General features: G+C 37.3%; 1 protein-coding gene across 2 annotated transcripts; it reads right to left on the reverse strand.

The window, feature by feature from the left end:
- Positions 1–275: 275 nt before the first annotated feature.
- LOC127618733 (histo-blood group ABO system transferase 1-like) lies at positions 276–27,704 on the reverse strand. Of its 2 annotated transcripts, none has more exons than XM_052091349.1 (7): positions 27,570–27,704; positions 6,344–6,373; positions 6,170–6,223; positions 5,995–6,036; positions 3,987–4,019; positions 3,725–3,859; positions 276–3,297 (listed from the first exon to the last, which is right to left on the reverse strand). In XM_052091349.1, the coding sequence occupies exons 1-7, from the start codon at positions 27,629–27,631 to the stop codon at positions 2,607–2,609; spliced, it is 1,047 nt and encodes a 348-aa protein (XP_051947309.1). In that variant the 5' UTR covers positions 27,632–27,704; the 3' UTR covers positions 276–2,606. The 2 variants fall into 2 exon arrangements, with proteins under 2 accessions (XP_051947309.1, XP_051947308.1); XM_052091348.1 differs by having other exon boundaries at positions 3,725–3,862.

Consider the following 27,704-nt stretch of genomic DNA (forward strand, 5'->3'; position numbering starts at 1 on the left):
CACCATTGCCTACTTATTTATTACTTATTTATTTGTGGTGGTTCTTGTAAATTTAAACATGATTGTAAGTAACTTCATGATAAGGAAGTAAATTGATAACACAATTGCTACCATTTCCTTAATTAATGAAAATGTTTGCAACTTTTAATTTAATGGATATAAAGCATTTTCAAGATATTTGTAACTTGTGCATTATAAATTATTTACACAGCAATAATACAAATAATAATAATGTCAACAATAATAATAGTACCAATAATACTAGGATGGTTAAAGCAACATTTTGGCCGTCCCAAAAATAAAACCCAACAAATTAGTTATTTTATAACCCAATTTATTGGATAAAACATGCTACCCAATGCATTGGGTTAAAATAACCCAACAATGGGTCAGTGCTATATCAACCCACCATTGGGCTATGTGTTGGGTCATTTTTAACCCAACTGATTTTAGTGAGTATGATCAGAATAAATAAACATTCCTAAAAATAAAAGACAATTCAAAGAAACATACCTAGCAATTGAAAAAACTACATGCAATTGTAAAGCATGTGAGATCTGAATGCAGATTGCCTGAGCTTCTTGAGAATTTGTGTGTGAATGGGTTCTTCCTGGGGATTAACCTTATTAACATACACGAAAGGAGGGGGCTAGACCACCAAAATTAAACAGTATTTGGCAGAGATCTTATAACTTTGTTACCATTAGTTTTATCAACATGGGAAAGACATGGATGTCACACAGAGAACTCTTAAATGATGTCAAGTATGCCTAGTTACATTATTTGTTTTCATGGTTTTCTTTGTTACATGTTCACATATATCTTACTTGACTTTACTTGTGAGAGAATTTGAGCATTGTTTTTCCAGTGTCTTGTTGTTCCATGTGGATGTGCTGGGTTACAGTTCACTTGGCATAGCCTTACACTCCTGTCTATCTAATCTTTGTCTACAAACATTCTTTGTTTGACAATGTTTGCCATTATCTTCTAATTTCTTGGCTCACCAAAAAAAAAAAATAAAATAAAATAAAAAAATACATCAAATTGCAAGACCACAGTATGTCCAAAATGCAGCTGCATGAGTCCTCACCTCACCTTCACAAGGGGCTCTGCCCACATTACCCCTCTTCTGCATGTTCTCCACTGGCTACCTGTTGCAGACTAGCCCTGGTTTTTTTTTGTCTGATCTACTTCACCTTATTTGCCTACTCTGTATTTTAGATCTTCTGAACTTTATCTTTTGTTTGCTCCTTGATCTTGATTGTCCACTGTAAGTGGAAGGTAATTTTGTGTTGTTGCTCCTAAGCTATGGAACGTATTACCCCTTACTCTTCGTAATATTTCCTCTATATCCACTTCCAAGACCCAGCTGAAAATGAATCTATTTGCAGTACACTATAAGTAAACTTATTTTTATTTATATGTATCTTGTATAATTTATCATGTTATGCAATGTATTTTCTGTATGTACTTATTGTAAAGCGACCTTGAGCTTTGTTAATAGTGCTATTTAAATAAAACTTCTTCTTCTAAACTACGAAGGGATAAAAATTGTGTCTTTTTAAAATCAACTTCTGATCTTTGAGCGTATCTGAAGCTGAGAAAAAAGGTAAGTGTGACCTTTTAGTTTCAGTAATATTTAAAGATTTACTTTATAAATTACACCCCACTGATGAAACATTTAAAAACATTAAAACATTATATAAAAAAATTATAAACTGTATTAGAATTCGATATTTCATCTCATGACCCCATAGGTATCCATGGAGGTCTGAATATCAACTGACCCTATACTGCCCCTCCTTGCCCTTATGTTGTTCCAAACCTGTCTGTTTTTCGTTCTTTTGTGGAAAACATGTTTTTGACTCAGTCATCACCATTCACTTTCATTGTATGGAGGGAAAAAAAGATTCAATGAAAGTGAAAGATTGACTGAGGCTGACATTTTACCAAACATCAAATTTTTTGTTTCACAGAAGAAAGAAAGCCATATGGGACTGAAATCTTTCTCTTTATAGGAGTAATTTCCTTATTATTCAAAGAAAGTGTCAAAAGAACAAACAACAAAAGCTCATGAGGTTTATTGTTTTAAATATTACTTGTTTGTTTAATGTAGTTTAATTCCAAAAACCAGAGTGATTAAAAAGGATTCCCTCCCTGAAGTTCCTCAAAATAAACCCTTCATTTTACACATACATCCTTCATATGACTATAACAGCTAGAAACCCAGCAGATCCCAGATTATTTATAAAGAAGGACATGAAAAATTAAATAAAAAAGAAACTCATAAAATTTAAAGGCAGGCTAAATCAAATGCATAAAACCAAGAGGAAGAAATTCAGAGTGGTTTTAGTTGCACGATGAATTGAAAAATAATACACAAAGAAAACAGTTACAAAACAATTTAGCATGTTTGTCTATTCAAGGCAGATTCGGTTCTTGGTACTTCATAACATAATTGTCCACATGAATGTCTTTATAATATTTCTGTGCCTTCCCTGTTATCAGTTTTACCCGTTGATATATCCGAGATTCACAATGCATTTCAGGCATGTGAGGTCACACAACATGTCCACGTGGCTATTTAATGTCATTGGCGAAAGTTGCTATGCATTTGGGCGAACCTCCACATTATTTTTAGCTACGTGAGATAAGCGAATGACTTTCACATGTCTGGTGCTGCTACTGATGTCCCGCCACAGATATTCAGGTGAGAGCAGCTTACTGGGTTTATTATAAAGTAAGTACTTGTTCAAGTGAGACTCATCGTGCCATAATGCCTCAATGGCCTTAGATGCATCAATGCTCTGGCGTTCACGGCAGTATTTGGTGAGTTCATGAACTTCTTTGAATAAGCCACCAAAAGCAGCAGCAGTGTAATAATAATCCCCTTCCCCAACTGGAATGAATGCTTGTGACTCTGGCCTACGTTCATATGTGAATTGGTCCCGTGGATAATCATAGAACCAAGGGTGTATCACAGCTACTAGACGACCTAAAGTCTCCACACCCCAGGGGCCATAGAACTTTGTGTCCACATCAAGGCAGAAAATGTAGTCTGCCTCATTGGCCACTTCGCTCTTGGTTAGTTTTTCCAATATTTCCATCCTGCCCATACTGATGTCTTGCCATCTGTCCAAACTTGGGACCTTCAGTATCGTAAGATAACGTTCTTCACCCAACTTTATTTCAGGAACCTCTTCTGGTTGATCTGTAAACAGGTAATAACGCACTCGAAATCCAACAAAATAATGTTGCTCTGCTGACTCCAGAAATTCTTTAAGAAAACGTGTGTATCTAGAGGAAAAAAACAGGGGTGGTATTTCAGTATATTTATCAATTCTACCCATTATAATTTCTGGGTAACAAACAACAAATGGGTTGATCAAATATTTGAAATATACAGGTTTTTAGATTTCTGTTCTAGCACTTAGTACTTAGTAGTAAGTAACTAGATGTACAGTAGATTTACTGGATATCTATACTAAAGATACAAAATCAATTTATAGCTGAAATTGCCAAATTTATTAGATTGCAAAATCACCCAGATTTGGATTCGATAACATGGAGGTATGAAGTTTTAGTGCATTGACATGATTTTGTCAACCCCCTAACACAAGAATAATTCACAATTCCTCAGAATATACTGTCTTATGGGGGCAATAAATACAAAAGAGAGGGAATGAAGATAAGGATTGAAAGAGAGGTGTAATGTTGCACTCACTTTCCCAAAGCGAAGACTGTGGTCGCTATGGTGATATTTTGTTGTTTGTAAATAGAGTCTATTAGAGTGGAATCAAAGGATCCTTCCCAAATAATTGGAGCCAACCACGGTGTTATAGAAACAACATCTGTACGACTGCTTTAAACACACACACACACACACGCACACACACAGCTGTAATCATTGCACCCATCAATAGAAACTGCATTAGCAACCTTTTTTAGATCCAGTTTTACTGGCCTTGTAAGCACATAATACTCACCCCTCCAGGAGGCTGGGCTGACTGTACAAAAACCTGTAAAACAAAAAAATATTCTTAATGTATTCTGCTCCTCCCCTGAAACTTGTTGATCTCTTACTATTTTCTTTTATTATTAACAATTTTATTTATTCCATATTAAATATATATAAAAATATAACAGAATATTTGGAATCACATTATATTATTTACAAGAGTATATTCAGCGAGACAGCCCACATGCAGGCACGTGAGAAACACACCATGATCCAAGCCGCTAAGTATCAGTGTAAGTCCAAGATAACACAAAGACAAAAGTTACTGAGTGCACCTTTAAACTATACAAAAGTTAATATTTTATTTAAACTTCACTAAAGTTAGAAAATTCTAAGTGCCCTTGAGCTCTGGAAATGAGCTATATTAATTAATCCTTACTATTATTATTAGGGGCTGTCGATTTAACGCGTTAATTCAGTGAGATTCATTTGACAAGAAATAACACGTTAAAATAATTAACGCAATTAATCGCATGCCCACGGACCATAATAAAGAGGATTCCTGAGAAATGCAAGCTTGTAGTACCACCTGTTTACTCTAGAGGGCAGTAAGTGAAATTTCAGCTGTATGAGCAACACACAGTTTATACAGTGAAGAAAACACTTTCGTAGGCAGAACAACACAGACATGCGCTACGTTCTTGCGTTCAAAACACTTGAAGGAGCGCAAATGCGAACTAAGGGATCTCAAGATGTGTTTAAAGATTGAGTATTAAACTATATTTAACTTGACACAGTGACCTAAACATTTTATGTTTATGACTCAACAAACCCGAGACGCTACACAAGCATGTCTAACGCAGGTGTACATTGACGGGCTCTTAAACAAGCCCTCATAAAACATCTACAACTGATTGCCAAATTCACTTGCTGTGAACTGTATGCCAATGATTGACTTATGATCAATAATACGGTTGTAAATAATACATTGTATTCTAAAGCCGCTTTTTGTATTGTCTTATTAATGATTAACTCTTCTGCCACAAGAATGTAATGCAGTTTAATTATCTGAATATTTTTATATACATATATATATTATTATTATTTATTTTATATATATATATATATATATATATATATATATATATATATATATATATATATATATATATTTAAAGATAACTATGTATAATTATATATTGATATTAATATGTATAATCTTTATATATTGAATTATTGTTATATGAGGGGCTTTCTTAGCAAGTATACGATTAATCACGATTAATTAATCGGAACAACATGTAATTAATTAGATTTAAAAATGTTATCGATTGACAGCCCTAATTATTATTAAATGTTTTTTATGGACATAGGAGTTGATGCAGATTTAAACTACTACCTGAAGTTCTGGAAGTGAGGAGGCAAGGTCAATACTAACCTCTCACTGTTTATCAGCTTTTGGAAGCACAGCTATATTATGAACAATACAAATGTAAAAATGTTTTTATTTCTTCCAAGAGCAGTAGTCATCTTTAAAGGTGAAGTAATTTCTGCATAAACCACAGAACCAAACGTACAGTAATTGCTGTATTCAAACAGGTTTCCCAGAGTACTTCCCTTGTCTTCCATTAGTCCTGCCCTAAACTCACACCATTGATTGAACTATTTTTCTGTGTTGGGTTGCTCGGGATGTTCAAACAAATAGCAATGTTTTGATAATTCAACTAAGCCACAGTGTTTACCTTTTTCAGGAGAAGTCAACCAAGTTTACTTACAGTTATAAATGAAAGATGCCTTATATCTGCACATTAAACTGGAATAGGAGAAACTATTTTAAAAAAGGTAGTACACAATTCATCTTTAACTACTTATAACTGTGAGGTGTCAGCTCTCGGCAACTCATTGGATGAGGGAATGCACTTGATTTAAAAAAGTTTGAAATCACAATTGACTGATCTTAAATCTATGTTACAGGAAAGTTATGTAAAATGATAAGTACTATTACAACAAAATGAAATGTATGAAGTCTTACACACCCTGGTGATGATCGCAATCCAAAGTCCTTGTGCTCCTCTGTCCTGATAAAAAAAACATAATATGACTCTTACTTACAGTATTGTTAGCCTTGTGTTGTTTGTATTAATTTGTACATGAGTGTGTGCACATGTTTGTATGTTGAAAAGAGAGTTCATGTATGTGTATATTAATTACATCAATACTGTCTTGATGCTTGGATCTGTTATCTGTATTTGTAGTTTTCTGTAACTAAAAAAACAGCAACAAGAAAAATGTTCAGCATCGCATCATTCTCAAATGGATAGTTATTCTTTGTGGTTGGTAATTGTGGGTTTGTTAAGATGATATGTGTAGTTGTAACAAACTCACCTCTCTTGTATGTAACCCAGGTAAGATGCCCTGTGAGGTAAAGGAACAGAATAAATCCATAAGCAGAGACCTTATATGATAGATATGTGATTGTTCACTCATTCTCAGTGCTGCTGGTTGAAGTTTTCAGATTAGATTAGATTCAAATTTATTGTCATTGTGTAAAATACAAATACAGAGCCAATGAAATGCAGTTAGCATGTAACCAGAAGTGCAAATAGCAATATGTATATATAAAATATACATATATATATATAGATATATATATATATATACAAAAATATGTAAGTATACACAATATGGGTTTTTTGGAGTGCAAAGTTATGATGTAGAGAAGCAGAGACCAGCTGAATGCAAATGTCTATAATACAGTATACGTTGCAAATGAGGAAGCATAAATTGAAGGTGCATTGTACAGAATGAGGTATAAATATATAAATGAGATCCTCAGAGATATGGATACCCAGGAACTTGTAGCTTGTCAAACACTCCACTTCATCCCCATCAATGTAGATGGGAGTGTGTGTGTTTCCTGTCCATTTCACAATCAGTTCCATGGTATTCTGGGTGTTGAGTGTATGATTGTTGTTGGCACACAACACTACCAGGTGCTGTACCCCACCCTTGTTGCAAACTTGTTGGAGCCATGCTCAGGTCAAGTCAAGTCAAGTCAAGTGGTTTTTATTGTCGTTTCAACCATATACAGTTAGTACAGTACACAGCAAAAACGAGACAACGTTCCTCCAGGACCATGGTGCTACATAAAAACAACAAAGGACCAACACAGGACCACATGAGACTACACAACGAAATAAAATACCTATATAAACTACCTATATATACCTATATAAAGTGCATGTGCAAACATGTGCAAAAAGTACAGGACAGTACAACAAATTACTGACAATGAACAGGACAATAGACAGTGCAGCGCCGACCAGTACTCAGTAGTGCAAAAAGATGACAGTTTCTAAAAATGTAAACATAACATACTATGAGATAATGTTCTATGCACATAGCAGTTATTGAGGTAGCAGACAGTTATAAAGTGACAGTTATTAAAGTGCAACTCAGGACACGTGTGTGTGTCAAACCAGTCTCTGAGTATTGAGGAGTCTGATGGCTTGGGGGAAGAAACTGTTACACAGTCTGGCCGTGAGGGCCTGAATGCTTCGGTACCTCTTGCCAGACGGGAGGAGGGTAAAGAGTTTGTGTGAGGGGTGTGTGGGGTCGTCCACAATGCTGGTTGCTTTGCGGATACAGTGTTTTTTGTAAATGTCTTTGATGGAGGGAAGAGAGACCCCAATGATCTTCTCAGCTGTCCTCACTATCCTCTGCAGGGCTTTGCGGTCCAAAACGGTGCAAGTCCCAAACCAGGCAGTGATGCAGCTGCTCAGGATGCTCTCAAGGTATGAAGTCGAGAGTGAAGAGGGAGTAGAGGATTGGACTCAGCACACAGCCCTGTGGTGCTGGACCTAAATATGGTCCTTTAGCACAATGTGACGACTTTTTCAGATGGTTCCATACTTACTGTAGGCACAATTTCCAACAAATATCAAGGTTAAATTAAAGATCTTGAATGATTTTGTGGTGCCACCATTGGACCAGCTTAAATATGGGACAAATCACATCCTGTATTGATTAGATAAGGGACAATCCCATATTTTATGGATGGGTGACAATCCTAAGTAGAATTGCATCTTTGTTTATTGAATATGTGTGTGGTACTATTTCTCAGTCCACAACATTTCCAGATTTTTCCACAAAATCAGCACAGGACATTGTAGAGTGGAGGAGGGCTGGAACAATGCATGCCCAGTCCCCAATCAGCCTGATGTGGGTGCGCGAGGGATAAATGTGGCTGGGGAGACGGCAGTTCCAGAGAGAGAGAGAGAATTACAGGAAGCTGCTCTGTGTGTTTTTGGTTCAGTTTATCATTAATCTATTATTTATATTACCAAGCCGGTTCTCGCCTCCTCCTTTCCCTTATACGTCTTACAAACATGTATATCTTCTTAAAGGCAAAGCACAAAAGTGATAATTCAGTACATAGAAGAACAACAAAACACTCAAGAATCCAGGGTTGTGATGTAACAAAATACATGTTATGGGATTACTTATTTAAAATACAAAATGTAAGTAACTGTATTCCACTAAAGTTGCAATTTAAATCATAGGTAATTAGAATACAGTTACATCCATCCATCCATCCATCCATCGTCAACCGCTTATCCTGTGTACAGGGTCGCGGGGGGCTGGAGCCTATCCCAGCTAATACAGTTACATTCAAAAATAATTTTGATTACTGATGAGATTACTTTGCATTTTTTTGTCATTTGTTTAACTTAATGAAGTTCTTTCAGATGGAAAACATTTATACATATAACAACTCTTCTAATGGTAAGCTAAATGTTTATGGTACTGGCTGCTTTCTGTCATGTGCGCAAAATTATAATTATGCCTATTTTGTGTGTGTGTGTGTCACATACAGTTTTTATAGGCATTGTAACTGAAGGAGCAAGAAGTGGATTCATTCGTGTCTTTGCATGTCAAAGATTTATGCAGAGATATCCTTACCCCACCCCCTTGGAATTAAAATGCTCCCTCAAGTTACAACATCCTGGTGCCGGGCCTGCCCGGATATCAAAACCACTGTAACTGGTTGCAATAAAGCACAGAAAACTATTTTCCCCATCAACATTAAATGCAGAAGTAACTCAAGGAAGAAATGCTAAAACGGTGTCGTGATCAAGGGCGAATTCCATTCAAAGTGATCATTCCTATGCTCTACTCACTCACAACAGAGCTCTTGATGTTAGCACTCTGAAGGGAGCATGGCATTACTGTATGAGTGTACCTTTCCCTAACAGTCCTGAGTTAGGGTCCTTCATGACATTTAAAAAAAAAATTTTATTTCATTTGGAACGACCTTTCAGGTGCCATACCCTTCCCGTTTTGCCCGACAAGGGCACAAAAATGCTAAATTGAGTTTGCGCTGTAAATTGAGTACTGGCCTTTCCAGCTCAATTTCACATTATTGTGTTGAGAGAAAAAAATCTATTTACTGCTAGTCTTGACAATGAGCCCCACCAGTGCAAATATTTGCTGAGAAAGCCCCTCATATAAATATAATTCAATATATAAAGATTATACATATTTATATCAATATATAATTATACATAGTTATCTTTAAATATTTAAAAATAATATATATATATATAACATTCTTGTAGCAGAAGAGTTGATCATTGATAAGACAATACAATGTATTATTTACTACCATATTTTTGATCATAAATCAATCATTGGCCTACAGTTCACAGCAACACAAGTGAATTTGTCAATCAGTTGGAGATTTATTATGAGGGCTTGTTTAAGGACCCGTCAATTTACACCTACGTCAGACATGCTTGTGTAGTGTCTCGGGTGCATTGCATCATACGCATAAAATGTTTAGTTCACTGTTTCAAGTTAAATATAGTTTAATGCTCAATCTTTAAACACATCTTGAGATCCCTTAGTTTGCATTTGCGCTCCTTCAAGTGTTTTAAATGCAAGAACGTAGCGCATGTCTGTGTTGTGGTTTGTTTTCTTCACTGTATAAACTGTGCGTTGCTCATACAGCTGAAATTTCACTTACTGCCCTCTGGAATAAACAGGTGGTACTACAAGCTTGCATTTCTCAGGAATCTTCCTTATTATGGTGCGATTAGTTGCGTAAATTTTGGGGCTGCCCAAGGGAAACGCGGGTCTGCCGACACGGGAAGTTTGCCTGTAAAGAGAACTAAGCACGTGGAGACAGACCCCAGTACAGAGCACCTGTGACCCGTAGTTGGTCTGGCCGTGAATTGCTCTGCTGAATTCACCGGCCAGAGGGCTAGGGAGGAGAACATCCAGGGAGCGACGCTTAGTGGCTAACCTGGGATAGAAGGCGCACTGGATCAACTTGGTGAAGGGCGCTGTGTGCAAGAGGAACACCAGGTCGGTTGTGCCGCATTACCGAGTTCTACCGGCTCGGACCTGACAAAACATGGGACGAGACAGACTCAACCCTGAGACTGTAAAATCTGGCAAAGGTATTGGGTGTTGCCCAGCCCACTGCTCTGCAGATGTCTGCTAAGTAGATGTCATGAGCCAGTGCCCACGAGGATGCCACACTTCTCGTAGAGTGTGCTCGAACCCACAAGGGGGCGGGCATGGCCTGGGTCTGATAAGCTAAGGAAATAGCATCAATGACCCAATGAGCTAACCTCTGTTTGGAGATGGCGTTACTTTTCCGCCATCCGCCGAAGCAAACAAAGAGCTGCTCAGAACATCTAGAGCTCTGCGTGCGGTCCAAATAGATATGCAAAGCACATACCGGACACAGCAACGAGAAGGCTGGGTCTGCCTCCTCCCGGGGCAGCTTGCTTGCAGGCTCACGACCTGGTCCCTGAATGGGGTTCGTAGGAACCTTTGGCACGTAGCCCGGTCGCGGACTCAGGATAACGTGAGAATGCGCTGGACCGAACTCCAGGCAGGTGTCGCTGACAGAGAACGCATGCAGGTCCCCAACACTCTTGATGGAAGCTAACGCGATCAGGAGGGCCGTCTTCAGGGAGAGGGCCTTGAGTACAACTGAATCAAGCACCTTGAAGGGGGGTCTCTGAAGGCCCGAGAGGACCACAGAGAGATCCCAGGAGGGGAACAGGCTAGACCATGTAGGGTTCAGTCTCCGGGCGGCATTCAGGAACCTGATAATCAAGTCATGCTTACCTAGGGATTTGCCATCTACTGCGTCATGGTGGGCTGCGATAGCATCTACATAAACCTTCAAGGTGGAGGGGGACAGCCTCCCCTCCAGCCTCTCCTGCAGGAATGAAAGCACTGACCAAACTGTGCACCTCAGGGGGTCTTCGGCTTGAGAAGAACACCAATTCGCGAACAAGCGCCACTTTAGGGTGTAAAGTTGCCTGGTGGAGGGAGCTCTGGCTCGGTTGATCGTGTCTACGACTATATCTTTCGCATCCTGTCCAGGGGCCAGACGTGGAGGTTCCAGAGGTCTGAGTGCGGGTGCCAGAGGGTGCCCTGTCCCTGAGAAAGAAGGTCCTTCCTCAGGGGAATTTTCCAGGGAGGTGCTGTCGCGAGGAGCATAAGATCCGATAACCAGGACCGGGTGAGCCAGTAAGGGGCCACCAGGATAACCTGTTCCTCATCCTCCCTGATCTTGAACAGCACCGGTGCAAGAAGGCTCACTGGGGGAAATGCGTACTTGCGCAGCCCCCGGGGCCAGCTGTGTGCCAGCATGTCTGTCCCGAGAGGAGCTCATGTCAGGGAGTACCAGAGCAGGCAGTGGGATTTTCTTGGGAGTTAAATAGATCTCTCTGTGCCTTGTCCAATATCAGCTGGACCGCTGGGCGAAACATGCCTGCCATCGTGTTGCAGTTGCCAGGGATATGAGTGGCACTCAGCGACCTGAGACGCGGCTGACTCCCAAGGAGGAGATGGCGGGTTGTGACATATGACGAGAGCGCACGCCACCTTGGAGATTTATGTACACTACCGTTGCGGTGCTGTCTGAACGGATCAAGACGTCCTTGCCCTGGATTAGTGGGAGAAACCTCCGTAGGGCAAGAGGTGCAGCCAACACTCAACTCATTTTTGCATTCTTTATTGCATGACTTTGAATGTGAGACACAAAAACATTTTGAACAACAATATTTATGTCCAGACAAAGAGCAGTGGGGAAGTGGGGAACGGCCTTATCTGACTCCAATCAAATCCTTCTTCGGGATGGGTCCAGAAGGAACGGCAAGCTCTGTATTCTGCTTCATAGAGCTGTACAGCCGTACAAAGGCCATAACTTCGTTTTTGGTCGAAAATTAGTTATTTATATTTTGAGATTTTCAAGACCTCCTTTATCATGTGGATAAGTATCTTGAGTCAATGTTGTTGTTTTTCCGAGAAATTAATGGGTTGTCTTAACAGTAACTTACAAAAGCCCAGGAGAAACCAAGGCATAACCCTGTAACTCCAGTTACCGCTCTTTGACTTTGTTTTGGAATGGCCAAATTGAGTTAGGGTCATCTGCCTTTGTTTAGCCGTGCGTCAAAATGAAGTTACTGTGCCGGCAAGGAGTTACGGTAGTCTGCCTTTGTTTTTACATTAAAGTTTGCCGCGGTTAAATTACGGTGTAGCCCGTGTACTGTCATACATATATCATTGATACACACGACACCTGAATAAAAGTGTAGTAAACAAATATTGTTGAGTGTTTTTACTACCGCGTTTAAACCTCTGGGGTCGGTGGACGGGCCGGTGCACCCTGCAGGATTTTTTCCTCATAACAGCAGAAACAACTTAAAACACTAATTTTTGGGCATACAGATAAGTGTAAGACATCATTAGAAACTATAAAGGGTCTACTTTTATTTGTGTAAATTCACAATAAAGGAAATAAACAGGGTGCGACGTCTCTGTCTACATGAGCATATTTCTGAAACACGTCACTAAAATGAACTGAAACTCCGTGAATAATTATCACACAAACATGAAACATATGTCTAAAGAAAGCTTAAATATCTACTTTTAAATAGAACAAGTCAAATTTCAAACAAATATTCTCCTGCAATGTAATCTGTATGAAACACAGCAATGTACAGTTTCTCCCGGCTCAGATATATCCGTAATGTGATCACACCAATGGACAGAGGACATTATTCATAAGGTAATGTGCTGAGATGATCAATGCAAATTGTGAACGCCCCCGAGACAAGCTCAAAATAACCACATTATCTGAAAAAGAAAGCTTTGTTAACATTATACACTACCGTTAAAAATTTGGGGGTCAGTAAGTTTTTTATTTTTTTTTAAGAAATTAATACTTTTATTCAGCAAGAATGCATTATATTGATCAAAAGTGACAGTAAAGACATTTATAATGTTACAAAAGCTTTCTATTTCCGATCAAAATATTGATTGTGATCCAGCACCCAAATGAAAAACATGGACAGTTCTTGATAGGTGTCTGGATATTAGTTTCCTGGTGTTTGGTTCCGATGAGCTGTTATGCAACACACCTGACACCACCCTTGTTGCTCTTATGGAGTTTCCCCTCACTCCAGTCACAGCACAACTGCCAGCACTAGAGCCCACCCAAATCTATGTAATTTTATGCCCCCAAACAGGAGGGCTTTCTGGTGTTCACTGCCTGTGAGCAATGTTGTGGAGGATGATGAGTAAGAACACCATGAAACTACAAGAAATTAACAGGATTCCAAGTTAACTTACTTGTACATGCATTTTAAATTTTTACATGATTTTTTTATATCTTTGCATTCAATTATTAATAATTATTATTTTTTTTTTTTAACTTTAGACCACTATTGGGGTGGCTGTGGCTCAGTTGATAGAGCGGGTCGGCCACTAATCGCAGGGTTGGTGGTTCGAATCCTGGCCTACACGACTCCACCATGCCAAAGTTTACCGCCATTGGTGTATGAATGTGTGTGTGTGAATGGGTAAATGAGTCACAGTGTAAAGCGCTTTGAATACCGTTAAGGCTTAAAAAGGCGCAATATAAGTGCAGACCATTTACCATTTATGGAGGTATGTGTAATGTATTCAAAATGTCATCAGAATACAACCATAGCACAGGATAGCAATAAGTACATGGCTATAAGTAATTGTAAGTCATCCAAAATAAATTCAATGATCACTAGATTTTATACAGGTGTTATTATGATGATTTTGTAAATGGTGATCAGCAACCAAATAGTGATAATATGGAAGTTACTGCCTTTTGTCTTGGCTTAACTTTTTGCAGACAATACAAAGGCAGAGTACAGTAACTTCAAAATAGGGGTCAAAAGTCAAGTTTGAGCTCAAGATTTTTTTATGTAGATAGATTTCATTACTAAAACATCTAATTGCCAGATTTTCAGTGTCCTACCTATAATACATTTGGCTGGACAACTAAAAAACTTTAAAGTAATTTTTCTCAGTTCCACACTCTAGCGAGTTAAGGTATTTTGCCTTTGTAGGGCAGTGTACAAGGGAGGTGTGCTCTGCTGCATGGGGAGTTTATTCCCCTCGGCACGGGTCTCACACTGATTCAGTTTGTGTGGCTTTACCAGTCGCTTGGCTGTGACTTACACCGATGCTGAACAAGCTGGCGTGTTTGTTTTTTTTGTTGCCAGATGCTGGCCCAAGACAGAGCGGGAGCAAGCTAGTTGTATTGCTCCGTTTTGGCATAAACCGAGTTGTGACGTAGCGCTCAGCAAATTTATCCACAGAGCTGCTGAAAAGGCCGGTTGGAGCATCAAAGAGAGCGGCTTTTTCAGCATCATACCTTTTCATGAGTGTCAACCAGATGTGATGATCCAAAACTACTAGGTTGCCAATTCACTTACCAGTGGCCTGTGCAGTGACATTCATGGCTCGCAGCGCTAAGTCCGTAGCAGTGCGGAGCTCTTAGAATGTCTTGGGTTCGTAGTCTTGCTCGTCCATTTGCTTGAGGAGCTTAGCTTGGAAAACCTGGAGCAATGCTATCGCATGGAGTGCTGAATCAGCTATGCCTGCCACTGAGAAAGCTTTTCCAACCAGTGCGGATGTCAGTCGACACGTCTTGGAAGGATGAATGGTGCATGATTTTCACGCCCTGCTACTCACTGGGCAGAGATGTGCTGCTACCGCCTCTTCCACAGGGGGTAATTGGGCATATTCTTTGTATTCCCCATGGTCCACTTTGAGGAGAGTGGAGTCGCTGTGCGAGCAAGCTAAATAGGGCGCACCCCATGAATTTGTCAGTTCGTTATGAACTTCTGGGAAGAATGGGGCAGATATGCGGAACACGTGGGGAGCCAGGGTAAATGTTTGATGGAAGCCTTCAGAATTTCTACAGAATTCCTCAACAGTGCAAAAGAATGTGCAACTAAAGTCAGATTGTCAGATTCATCAGAAAATCTGATTGATTTATTTGTTCTTGGTGGGTGTGATCTTTAGGATATGTCCCAGTCGAGGCCTTCTAGCTGGCCTTGAATGACGCAATCACGCTTTAAGTGATGTACGTAATTCAAGAGCAAAAAGTGTGAGATCTTACTGAGGAGTCGACTGTCATCACTGCTACATCACCACTAAGAAAGAAATCCTTATGGATTTAAATACACAAGATGTTCTGCATGACCGTGTGATTGCTTAATTTACTAAACAGGAAAGGAGGACTGATTTTCACTTCAAGTAAATTGGTAAGTGCATTGTTATAGCAACATTAGGAGTTTTCTAAGTGTAAATTAGGCTGCTTGAGCATTCAGTGTCGGATCAAGTTTTGATTTTACCATGTTAATACAATGTTTTATACCATTTTTTTGTTTCAGGAAGTATAAAATCGAATAATAGAAATAATCTGAACAGAAGAGGCTGTGTAACGGATCATTGGGAGGCTTTTGCAGCTTCTTGCAAAAAAAGATTAACTGGACCAAAGGATTTGGGTGTGAACAGTTCGACTCGGCCGTCATTGATTTTGTCCTGTGTACACCTATAACTGTCTGGTTTAGTTCAGCCACCAAGTCAGACAGAAGGACAGTCAGGACTGCTTAGAGGATTGTTGGTGACCCCCACACACCCTGCCCACTCCCTTTTTGAACTGCTGCCCTTGGCTGGCGCTACAGAGCACTGAGCACCAGGACATCCGGGCACAAGAACAGTTTCTACTCTCAGGCCATGTTCCACATGAACAATTAAACTGCCTCAGGACTTCCCCATAGTGCAATAATGTAAAAACTTATCTCATGTACATATGTGAATTGACATATTTAATTCAGTAACTGTACATACCTTTACCTTGCACATACATTACTACGTCCACATGTACATACGACATTATATGTCCTATCATTTCTATGTCTATTTATACTCTTATCTTTTTTTATATTATGTGTCTCACTGTACTGTTCTGTGTGCACTTGTTTCTCTTATCACCAAAAAAAAAAAAAGTGAGAACACTTGGCAATAAAGCTCATTCTGATTCTAAAATAACAATATATTTTTACTGCATTTAGTTATCATTTGTTAATTGTTAGTTCATAGTACATTAACTAATGCTTACAAATGTATTAGTATACAGTAGGTTTTAATTAACATGCTTAAATGCTGTAAAAGTATTGTTCATTGTTAGTTCATTTTAACCAATGTTGTTAACTAATGTTAACAATTGGAACCTTATTGTAAGTGTTACCATTGTTAAACTATTATTGTTTCTGAACCATGATGATCGGGAAAAAGTGTATACAAGTGTTACTTGATGTTACGCACATTTCAATAATACTTATGCTGGATACAGCCACTTATTGTTAAATCATTGGACTTTGCATTGTGAATAGTCTATCAAACAATATGGAGGTGTTGGCAACACATGAGAAATGGGCCTACCTTTAAATATATTTGATATAATTAAGTCTGCATTCAGTTAGACTATGTTGCTTTTATTATGTATTTCTTGTACTTTATTATTTACAGTGAAGAAAAACTCCCAAACCAAGAATTCATGGAATGAAGGTGTGGAAAGACAGGTTGCACAACAAACATGAAAAGTTCCCGATAGAGGTGGTGGATGGAGAAAATGAGCAAAGGCCAATGCACAGTAATTTACTTTAAAAAAAGTTGAATTCAAACAAATGGTTTAAATTATTGAAATATGTTTAAGTTTGCTCCATATTAAATGTGTTTAATTAATGCAAAAGACAACAGATGCTTTGCCTTTTACCACACTGTATTGTTTGTAACATATTAATTTTGTTTAGACCTACTAATTTTTTTTTTAAGTTTATAGTCCTCATTTAAGTTTAATTAAATAATTCATATATATTCTGAAGTTATAATATGTACTTTATAAGATTACTCAATTCAGTGAATTGATTTAATTATTATTCAACTTAGAGAATACTTAATTAAAACAACATTGCTAATGAGTTGGAAAATTGTCTTTCATGCATATGTATATTGACCTAATTGCTGTTTGTTAATGTTTTAGATTTGTTCACGTCAACCATCAGAATTGGGGAAAACATTTTATCTCTGTGATTTTGACCGTGGCATGATTGTTGGTGCCAGACGGGCTGGTTTGAGTATTTCTGTAACTGCTGATCTCCTGAGATTTGTTTATTTATTTGTTTATTTTTCAATGAAAATTCACAATATATATTGTAACTTTAATAGCTAAATTTGAACCATAGTCCCTATGCGACAGTTACATGTCCTTAAGCCTAGTGCACACTTCACGACTCAAGTTTGTCTTGTTTGTCTTGTTTGATGTTTTGAGTCACCAACTGTCTCAGTTTTCACAACCAACTTTTATGTAGCGTGTACTTCAACAGATACTACAAACCTTCTTGATATCTAGATTCGAGAGACTGACTATGAGCCAAAGCCAATTAAATATAGAGAGTGCACGAGGAGAGAAAGGTGTAGGAACAGGAGACAAACGTGAATTAGAAAATAAAATAAAACATCACCCCACATGTTCTATTCTCTATTATTTTTATCATTTTTTTTATATATCATTTTCCCCCTTTTCAACTAAGTGCAAATGAGTGCAAAAAGGTGCACAAGCCATTCTTTTATGTTTGTTGACATTATCACAACAAACTGTGCGAGTTTATGAATTTATTTTGTAATTGTAATTTTAAGATGCAATTTGGCTGATCCATTTACACCAAAAACAGCTTTGAGGTCCATGAGGTCCAAACTGTTTTGAGATTTGTCCACTTCAAACAAATTAATCACGATTAATCACATCATTTTTCACAGTCAATATGTAACAATATAATGCTTTATTAACATTTTCCAAACAAAGCTTCCAGAGTATAAAGGTAGAAATGCACTAAAATAGCACCAATTCAAGGACCATTAAACTTTTCTTAAAGTCTAAGAGGGAGTTTGACTAATTGAAAGAACTAGTCCTCCCATAGATTGCATATTCATTGTAAGAGACATTAAATCTCTTAAACTCTCATCCTCCATAATATTACTCACCAAGGAAACTGTGCCTACAGCAATCACTTGGCCGCATTCATGATTTGCGTAATCACGTCAATGTCAGCGTCAACCACGGCTTTAATCTCCACAAAAATAAAGTGCTGCAGACAAGGTCTCATTCTGCATTTTCATGATAAAGTTAAGAGCCTTCTGTCAAAAGTCCAATCTGGGCTTGTTTTGTACATGCGAATAGCATTAACAGGTCCTTTCCTATCGCTGTTACATGTGAGTTGTGGCATGTCTGTCAGTGTAATGACTCTGGATGGACACATTTGCAAAGGTTCCGCCATAGTTCCACTACTGTTTTGAGAAGAAATGCGTTAATTGTGATTAAGAAAAATTAAAAACTCTACTTCAAACACATTCATACTTTGGGCTCATAGTGCCACAGCAGCAGAGCGCCACATAATAAAACAAGAGTTAAAACTTTGTTGGTTACGTGCGGATTTAAAAGGGAATTAACAGTACGAACATAGCAATTTTAAAAAGCGAATGCATGTACATGCACAAGTTCTTCAGTGTGTCTAAAATCAACATACAGGTACACAGATATGAGAAACAAGGACATTAGAAGCTCACTTACAGGTACTGCACTAAAATAACTCAGAATTCTACTCTTAATGTTATGTTTGCGTATGATTAAAAGAAACTGTGTGGTGGTTTTTAGTGCTTTTTTTGTATTTGACTTTTTTATTTTTTCATTCAACAATACATAGACATTATAAATGATGTATGTCCTCATGAATTCATAGACGTTCCCCTCTAAATCAAAACACAAGTGGTCAAAAGATACGCCCAGGTGTCTCGCTAGTACATTTGTGATCGGATCAATGAAAACGCATCTCAATACCAGGTGAAACACAAAGTCTGCGATCAGTAAAACAAGACTGAGAGTCGCAAGATGCTAAAGGCACTTTTGTTGTCTTTGCAGTGTGGCTATGATTATCGAGCAAACACAGCAATTACTATTTTTAACCTAGTTTTGATTTACAAGATGGCAGGTACTGTAAATGTTAGAAGACAAAGGGATCAGCTGACTCTTACTAAATCTTCCCTCTAGAAATTAGAAAATTGAAACTTATATTGTACATTTCTCATAATCAACTTTGACGTGCAAAAACACTCTCTTAAAAAACGATGTTTTAGCTATTGTTTTCTGGATCTCAAAACTATAATTTAAAACTTTGTTTCAATTAACTGACACAATAGCGCCTCTGCTTTTCAGCAGCGCTAAGTGGAGATATATATATATATATATATATATATATATATATATATATATATATATATATATATATATATATATATATATATATATATGTACTGGTCTATAAAAAGACAAGTGAAACAATAAATCATGCAACTGAGTCCAAGGAGCTTTGACTGTTTCCATCAGCTGCTCTATAATCTTTAAAAATTGTATTGTACATGAATGCAGGTATAATATTGATTATAAAAATTATATATATTTATATAAACAGCTAATTTAAATTCTTCATAAATTATCCTCCTTGCACAGTAGGTGGCGATATGAACAAAGAATGTGAATCACCAAAAACAAAAGAAGAAGAAATTGAAAGAGAAAGTGGAGATTTATGGTAAAAAAAAAAAGGACTTAAATATTGATCTGTTTCTCACCCACACTTATATAAGTTTCAATTGGGACATCCGCCATAGTGGCCACTTTTAGACTTTTAGTTTGTAGTTCTGTGTATTCCTGGTCTCGTCATGTGATATCCTGTTTCCCTCATATTTATATATCTTGTTCTCATTGGTTTATTGTCTTGTTAACGTGTTAGTAGTCTTGTTATCTTGTTCTTAGTTTAGTCTTGTGATTGGTTGTCTTTGTCATGTGTTTCCCTTGTCAGTGTATTTAATCCCTCTTGTTTGCATTAGTCCCTTGTGGAGTATTGTTTTGTTGTAACTCTGTTTCTGAGTCAAGTCCAAGTTTATAGATTAGTCAAGTCATTTCTGTTTGTTTTGTTTTGAAAATCAGCACTGTAATAAAAATTTGGGTTCTATACTTTGTCTTGTCCTCAGCCTACCGTTATGTTACAATATCATTTCTAAAGATATAGATTTAACCACTGGAGTCTTATGAATTGATTTTTGCAGCTTCAAAGTTCTGACCACAATTCACTTGTATTGTATGAACCAACAGAGCTGAAACAGTCTTCTAAAAATATTTGTGTTCAGCTGAAGAATAATCATATGATACATAAGACTTGAGGGTGGGTAACTGACAAAATAATTAACATTTTTGGGTGAACACTCCCTTTCATTTTCTGTTCATCATGTGACCTGTTGTTTTTCTCCTTAATTTATCAAGCTAGGTAACAGGGTTGAGCACAAGACACAACTAAATGCAAAACTGCTAATTTATAATACATGTATGAATTAAAATGTTTTTTTTTTTTACACCATTTAAAGACTTTTAACTATTATATTTGACATGCAGTTTGATCATTAACAAGATGTGACAAGAGAAAATAGTTATTTCAGAGGGTGTGCTTGAGTTTTAATTCATATTTGAAATATATTTGTATTTTGTTTTATGAAAACTTCATTGTACACAACAAGTACATTTTTCTGTATTCTGAGCATCTTTTCTTAAAGAATGTATTGGCGGTACAGAAAATATCCTCTAATTCTGTTATGTATAGTGTACAGGGCAAAAATATAAAAGAAAATCAGAATTCCTCTGGTTTTCATTTGTACTGTAGCTGATTCATTTCTTAAAATTCTATTTTAGGCCTAATTAAGTATTGTAATTATAAAAATTGAGAATCTGTTTTAATTAACTAATTTAATTGAAGTATTTGACAAAAGAATGACACGTGGTGTGTTTCAATCAACATAATCTCACGTGAAGTCGGCATGATGTTTCCGATAGTTTCTGTACCATAGGATCGGATAATATCGCAATATACTCATGTGAAGTCAATAGCACCGAAATACTGCCAACACATCAGTTTCAACACACGAGGAGACCATTGCTACTCTCCCTTCTGGGATGGCTACAAATCCCTCCCCCACCCACCATTTGGCAAATCGCACCACTCTTCTGTTCTGCTTCTGCCCACTTACAGACAGAAACTGAAACAGGAAGCACCCACACTCAGAACGATCCGGTGCTGGTCGAACCAATACGATTTTATGCTACAGGACTGTTTTGATCACTGCTCAAGTTTCAACTGATTTAAATGAGATCTCTCAATTTGTAACAAGCTTTTATAAAAAATTATACACAAAAGATGAAGGAATTGGAGATGTAAAATCATTCTTGGATGATATTAAAATAAATTGTACTATAATAGACAAAGACAAAAATTCAGTTTGTGATAGGGAAATAACATTGGATGAAATTCATAAAAATATTGCCAAACTGAAGAATAATAAATCACTGGGAAATGACTGTTTAACTGCCAAATTTTATAAAACCTTTCAGGAAGATCTTTCTGTGTTTCTTTTACATGTTTTTCCGGAAATATTGGAAGCTGAGAAAGTGTTGCCTACAATGATTCAAAGTTTAATAACCCTTATTCCAAAATCATGCAAAGACCTACTTAATATTGAAAATTGGAGGCCCATATCTTTAATTAATAATGATGCTAAATTGTTATTGTCTATATTTGCAGAGAGGTTGAAATTTTGTCTGGATACAATTATTGATGACTGCCAATCAGGTTTTATGCGTGGCACATATATTGGAAATAATATTTGTCTAATTTTGGACCTAATTGATTATAATTTCTTAATTCAGGATGAAGTTATATATTATTTGTTGATTATTATAAAGCCTTTGACTCTGTGGACCATGCATTCTTGATGCATGGTCCACAGCATTCTTTATCAGAGCGATTCATACAATGTATAGCGATTGCAATACTTCTATTAAATTACCTTTTGGAACAACTCCCAGATTTTATATTTCTAGAGGTGTAAAACAAGGAGATCCTGCAGCTCCTTTCTTATTTCTATTAGTTATGCAAGTGTTGTGTATTCATGTTAAAAAGTAGCTATTTCAGGGTATTTGTATATCTGACAAAGAAATAAAATGATCACAGCTTGCAGATGACAAAACCATATTTTTGAGAAGTGACAGAGAAATAGATGCAGCACTTAGGTGTTTAGATATATTTTGTCTCGGGCTTAATTCTAAATATAATGTGAATTTTTCCCTTTGAAAGACATACCTGATGGTGTGCTGGAATTGTGTGGCATACCAGTTAAAACCAAGTTTCTTATTTGGGGATCAAAATATGTAAAAATCAAATGGAAAGAATTTATTTAAATTATTTTCCATTAATTGATAAAGTACAAAATAAATGTAATGCTTAGTTAATTACAGATTTATCTTTGACTGGTAGAATATTTCTATCAAAGGCTGAATGGTTTCAAAATTAGCTTATACAGCAATGGTTTTAGATGCTCCAAAGTTAATTATTAGGCAAGTTAATAAGAAATGTATAATTTTATTTGGAATAATAGGCCACATTACTTAAATAGAGGTGTATTAGGTAATCTATTTCATCAAGGTGATTTAAATGTAATTGACTCAGAATTGTATCAAATCTAATAACAAATTGTGGTATTTTATGCCAAATTTATTTAAAAAAAAATTTGGCGGTATTAAGTTTCTCCTCAGTTGCAATACTGATATTAATAAAATCGTCTAGGTTACGGATGTAACCTCCGTTCCCTGATGGAGGGAACGAGACCTTGTGTCAAAGAAGCGACACTAGGGGTCTCTCTTTAGAGCCTTTTGCATCTCTGATCTATGAGAAAAGGCCAATGAGAAATTGGCAGACAGAATTTGCATGTCCCGCCCCCAGACATATGGGTATAAAGGGAGGAAAATGCATTTTTCTGAGGAGCCGACAATGAGGTTCGGCCGCAACAGTGCCTTAGTTCAGCAATGCGACGTGCCAAGCATGGGCGCATTCTCTCTCTATGTTTCTCGCATAGAGATAAAGCAGCTGGGGCCATCTTAACGCTATCATACGCTCTCGGGGAAGGCGATCTTTCCCAGTTTTCCTATTCTTTCAGGGGGGAAAGACCCTGCGGAGACCACACCTGCCCAGATTGGGGGAGGTAAAGAGTGGTGAAATACATCACATGGGCTTTTAGGTCACATGTGGAGAATGGTGCGGTGGTAGATCCTACCTCATTGGGAGGGAGGACATGGCGACTGGGGGTCCGTGAGGACTGCCCAAGGGAGACACGGGTCCACTCGCAAGGGGACCGTACCACGGAAAATACGCACAGGGGGAAAAGTCCACATCTTGGTCGGCGAATTCGTGGACCAGTGGGCTAGGGAGGAGTCATCCAGGGAGCCGAGTTTGTGGGATCTCCTGGGGTAAAGGCACACTGTATTACCTCAGCGGAGGGAAAGTGCGCTATGTGCAAGCGGTCCACCCGGTCAGTTTGTCAGCATGTACCAAATTCTACTGGCTCGGACCAGAGAAAACACGGGATGAAACCGACTCAACCCTGAGATTGTGAAATCTCGCAAAGGTATTGGGTGTTGCCCAACCCGCTGCTCTGCATATGTCTTCTAGGGAGGTGCCCCTGGCCAGTGCCCATGAGGACGCAACGCTTCTTGTTGAGTGTGCTCGGACCCGCAAGGGGGGGGGGGGGGGACACGGCTTGGGTGCGATAGGCCAACGTAATGGCGTCTACTACCCAGTGGGAAAGCCTCTGTTTGGAGACAGCGTTCCCTTTCCGCTGTCCACCAAAGCAGACAAAGAGCTGCTCAGAACATTTAAAGATCTGCGTGCTAGATCTTCCGCATCCCATCCAGGGGCCAGACGTGGAGTTTCCAGAGGTCTGGGTGCGGATGCCAGAGCGTGCCCCGTTCCTGAGAAAGAAGGTCCTTCCTCAGGGGGATTTGCCAGGGAGGGGCTGTCGGGAGGAGTACGAGATCTGAGAACCAAGTCCGAGTGGGCCAATAGGGAGCCACTAGAATGACTTGTTCCAAGTCCTCCCTGACCTTGCACAGCACCTCTGGGTGTATATGTGCTATTCAGGCATAGAGAAGAAAAAATGGTCAGCACCACGCCCTTTCTTTACATGTACGATTGCTTTAATGTTTAAGGTATTGGTGTAGTATATAGTATTATTTATTATATATTGTAACATATTTCAAAATGTATTATAGGTGGGGGTCCTCTGGATGCTAAGCCCAACCATAGCAACACCCATTTTAAATTCAACACCCACCCCCCAGACATCTTTATGATGTGTGTGGGTTTACATCTGAGACATATTTTTTTTATGTTATTTGCTCATCTGCAATACATCTATGAGACTGATTTTATTTGTTTTGTCTGAGATGTCAATGTCTTTGAGATGTAAATCAAATCTGTTTAAGATGTATAGCAGCTGTTAATCGCAATGTGATGCTTTCCAGATTAAAAGATTTTAGTCTGACATCTCAGAGATTTACACTATCTGGGAGTGGATGTAATTACAGCTTGTTACTCTAATTATTCAGTTAAAATAATCTACAGTAATTTACTGTAAAAAGTGACACCATAAATTGTCCATGATGCAATGTAGTAATTTTCTGGCCATACTTACTGTAAGTTATTTACCCTATTAACTACAGTAAGGGTTAACAGTTTATTATAAGTTATGCTAATAAATATTGAATTAAAATGCATATACAGTATAATATTTATGGACGTTGTAAAAAATTCTCACAAAAATGTTTCTAAGAATGAGGTAACAATTGAGAAAGAAGAGTAATGGAAATTATTATTGTATTATATTCTAGATTTAAACCAGTTTTCACTATATATTTGTACTTTATGTGCTTCTACGCATGGCCGTTTCATTGGGAAGTGAAAATAGCCGAAGAGACAATTACCCTTGCGTCAACGGAAAGTCACGTGACACGTACTTGAATAAAAAAAAAGATTTTTATTCCATATCGATTTTATTAGCCCTATAAATCATTTAAACAATTTAACCATTTGATATTATGACATCACAAAAAATACGAAATGTTCTTAAAAATATCCCTTTCAATTTACATTCTATATGTGTTCAAATAAATATAGTAGTGTAAATGTTTATAATATTCTAACTCCATTAACTCAATGACCGTTTGACCTAGAGACATGAAACCAACTGTAATATTATTCTTTATACAGCACAAGACTTACTTTTTATTATATTATTTTTTATATTATATTTTGTATTTTTAATTATTTAATTTAATTTATTTTCTATATTAATTGAGTATAATATATTTTAAAAACTTTAAATGTTTTAAGAACATTTCGTATTTTTTGTGATGTCATAATATCAAATGGTTAAATTGTTTAAATGATTTATAGGGCTAATAAAATCGATATGGGAAAAGAATCGATTTGTTTTTTATTCAGCTTTTTGCTAGGCAAAGAAAACATATTCATGCATGTCCAGGTTGGTTTGGCTTGAAAATGTGATTTGCACGGAGAGTTTAATGGGAATTGTCGCGAATGTCAAACATAAAACTAACTTTACCACACTCACAAATACAGGGCATGTGTGATTTGGATTTGAAGCTTGAATTTACTGCAATGATCAAACTGTTAAAATATTCAAAAATAAATAGCAATGACAGCAACAGTAAGAAACTTGCACTGAGCAAGCACTAACCAGCACAAATCGAGCACAAACGAATGACACCGGTTTGGCGCGATTTAGACAACATGGGGTGGAGAATGACGTCACCACGCCCGAAAAAGAATGCTTATCTCTCAAAAACCAAACAGCACAAACGTTATTTTATGCGGCACAAATCAGCACAAACGAATGAAATGGTTTTGGTGATCATTTAATTATATGGGGTGCCAACTTCACGGAGGTATATTCATGCTGTTTAGCCAGAGAGAAACTCGCCCCCAATGTGAGGTTTTGTTTTAGTTTTGTGTTACTTGTCACAGTCGCCTTAAGCTTCCTCACAGGGGTTCTAGATACAATTATTATTTATTTAATTTCTATACACATTTTACAATCATATTTAATCAAACTACAGAATGATCACTGTAAGCATTATAGATATCACACTTTTTTGTATTTTGTTTTTGTTAATACATGTTTTCTTGTAAAGTTGCTTTGAAACGATGTGTGTTGTGAAAAGCAGTTTACAGATAAAAATTACTTGACAACATTGAAAGCAATAAAACACATTTACCATATACAGTATGTCTACAATTATTTTTTAATAAAATCTGTTTTTATTTTATATATATATATATATATATATATATATATATATATATATATATATATATATATATATATATATATATATATGTTGTGTGTGTGTGTGTGTGTGTGTGTGTGTGTGTGTGTGTGTGTGTGTGTGAGCATGTATTTATCACTTTGTGGGTACCAAATGTCCCCATAAGGATAGTAAAACCCGAAATTTTTGACCTTGTGGGGACATTTTGTCGGTCCCCATGAGGAAAACAGCTTATAAATCATACTAAATTATGTTTTTTTAAAATGTAAAAATGCAGAAAGTTTTCTGTGAGGGTTAGGTTTAGGGGTAGGGTTAGGTTTAGGGGATAGAATATAAAGTTTGTACAGTATAAAAACCATTATGTCTATGGAAAGTCCCCATAAAACATGGAAACACAACTGTGTGTGTGTGTGTGTGTGTGTGTGTGTGTGTGTGTGTGTGTGTGTGTGTATGTGTGAGCATGTATTTATCACTTTGTGGGGACCAAATGTCCCCATAAGGATAGTAAAACCCGAAATTTTTGACCTTGTGGGGACATTTTGTCGGTCCCCATGAGGAAAACAGCTTATAAATCATACTAAATTATGTTTTTTGAAAATGTAAAAATGCAGAAAGTTTTCTGTGAGGGTTAGGTTTAGGGGTAGGGTTAGGTTTAGGGGATAGAATATAAAGTTTGTACAGTATAAAAACCATTATGTCTATGGAAAGTCCCCATAAAACATGGAAACACAACATGTGTGTGTGTGTGTGTGTGTGTGTGTGTGGACCAACTCTGTTCCTCTAGGGACACTCAATTAAGAGTTTACATTAATCCTGCATTATTGTCATATCCAAACAACAAAGACAAGAGCATCCCAGCTACATATATATATATATATATATATATATATATATATATATATAGAGAGAGAGAGAGAGAGAGAGAGAGAGAGAGAGAGAGAGAGAGAGAGAGAGAGAGAAATAATAATATTTACATACCCATAGAATAAAATTCCAAGCAATAACAGAATGAATAATATAAAAATCCGATTGAGTTTCATTTTTTCCTGGATGTCTTTTGTCACAAAGCAGGAAAGATTCAGATCGAGCAAGGAGTGGGTTGCTGTTGTGAGA

The sequence above is a fragment of the Xyrauchen texanus genome, chromosome 25 (assembly GCF_025860055.1).
Source record: "Xyrauchen texanus isolate HMW12.3.18 chromosome 25, RBS_HiC_50CHRs, whole genome shotgun sequence".
In the NCBI taxonomy this organism is placed as follows: Eukaryota; Metazoa; Chordata; class Actinopteri; order Cypriniformes; family Catostomidae; genus Xyrauchen; species Xyrauchen texanus.

What these genes read in the sequence shown, in the direction of transcription:
- LOC127618733 (XM_052091348.1), bottom strand. Translation starts at nt 27,631, where the DNA reads ATGAAACTCAATCGGATTTTTATATTATTCATTCTGTTATTGCTTGGA. An exon ending in CTGGGTTACATACAAGAGAG is followed by an intron (nt 6,224 to 6,343) that starts GTGAGTTTGTTA and finishes CTGTTTTTTTAG; the next exon opens with TTACAGAAAACTACAAATAC. An exon ending in ACAGTCTTCGCTTTGGGAAA is followed by an intron (nt 3,298 to 3,724) that starts GTGAGTGCAACA and finishes TTTTTCCTCTAG; the next exon opens with ATACACACGTTTTCTTAAAG.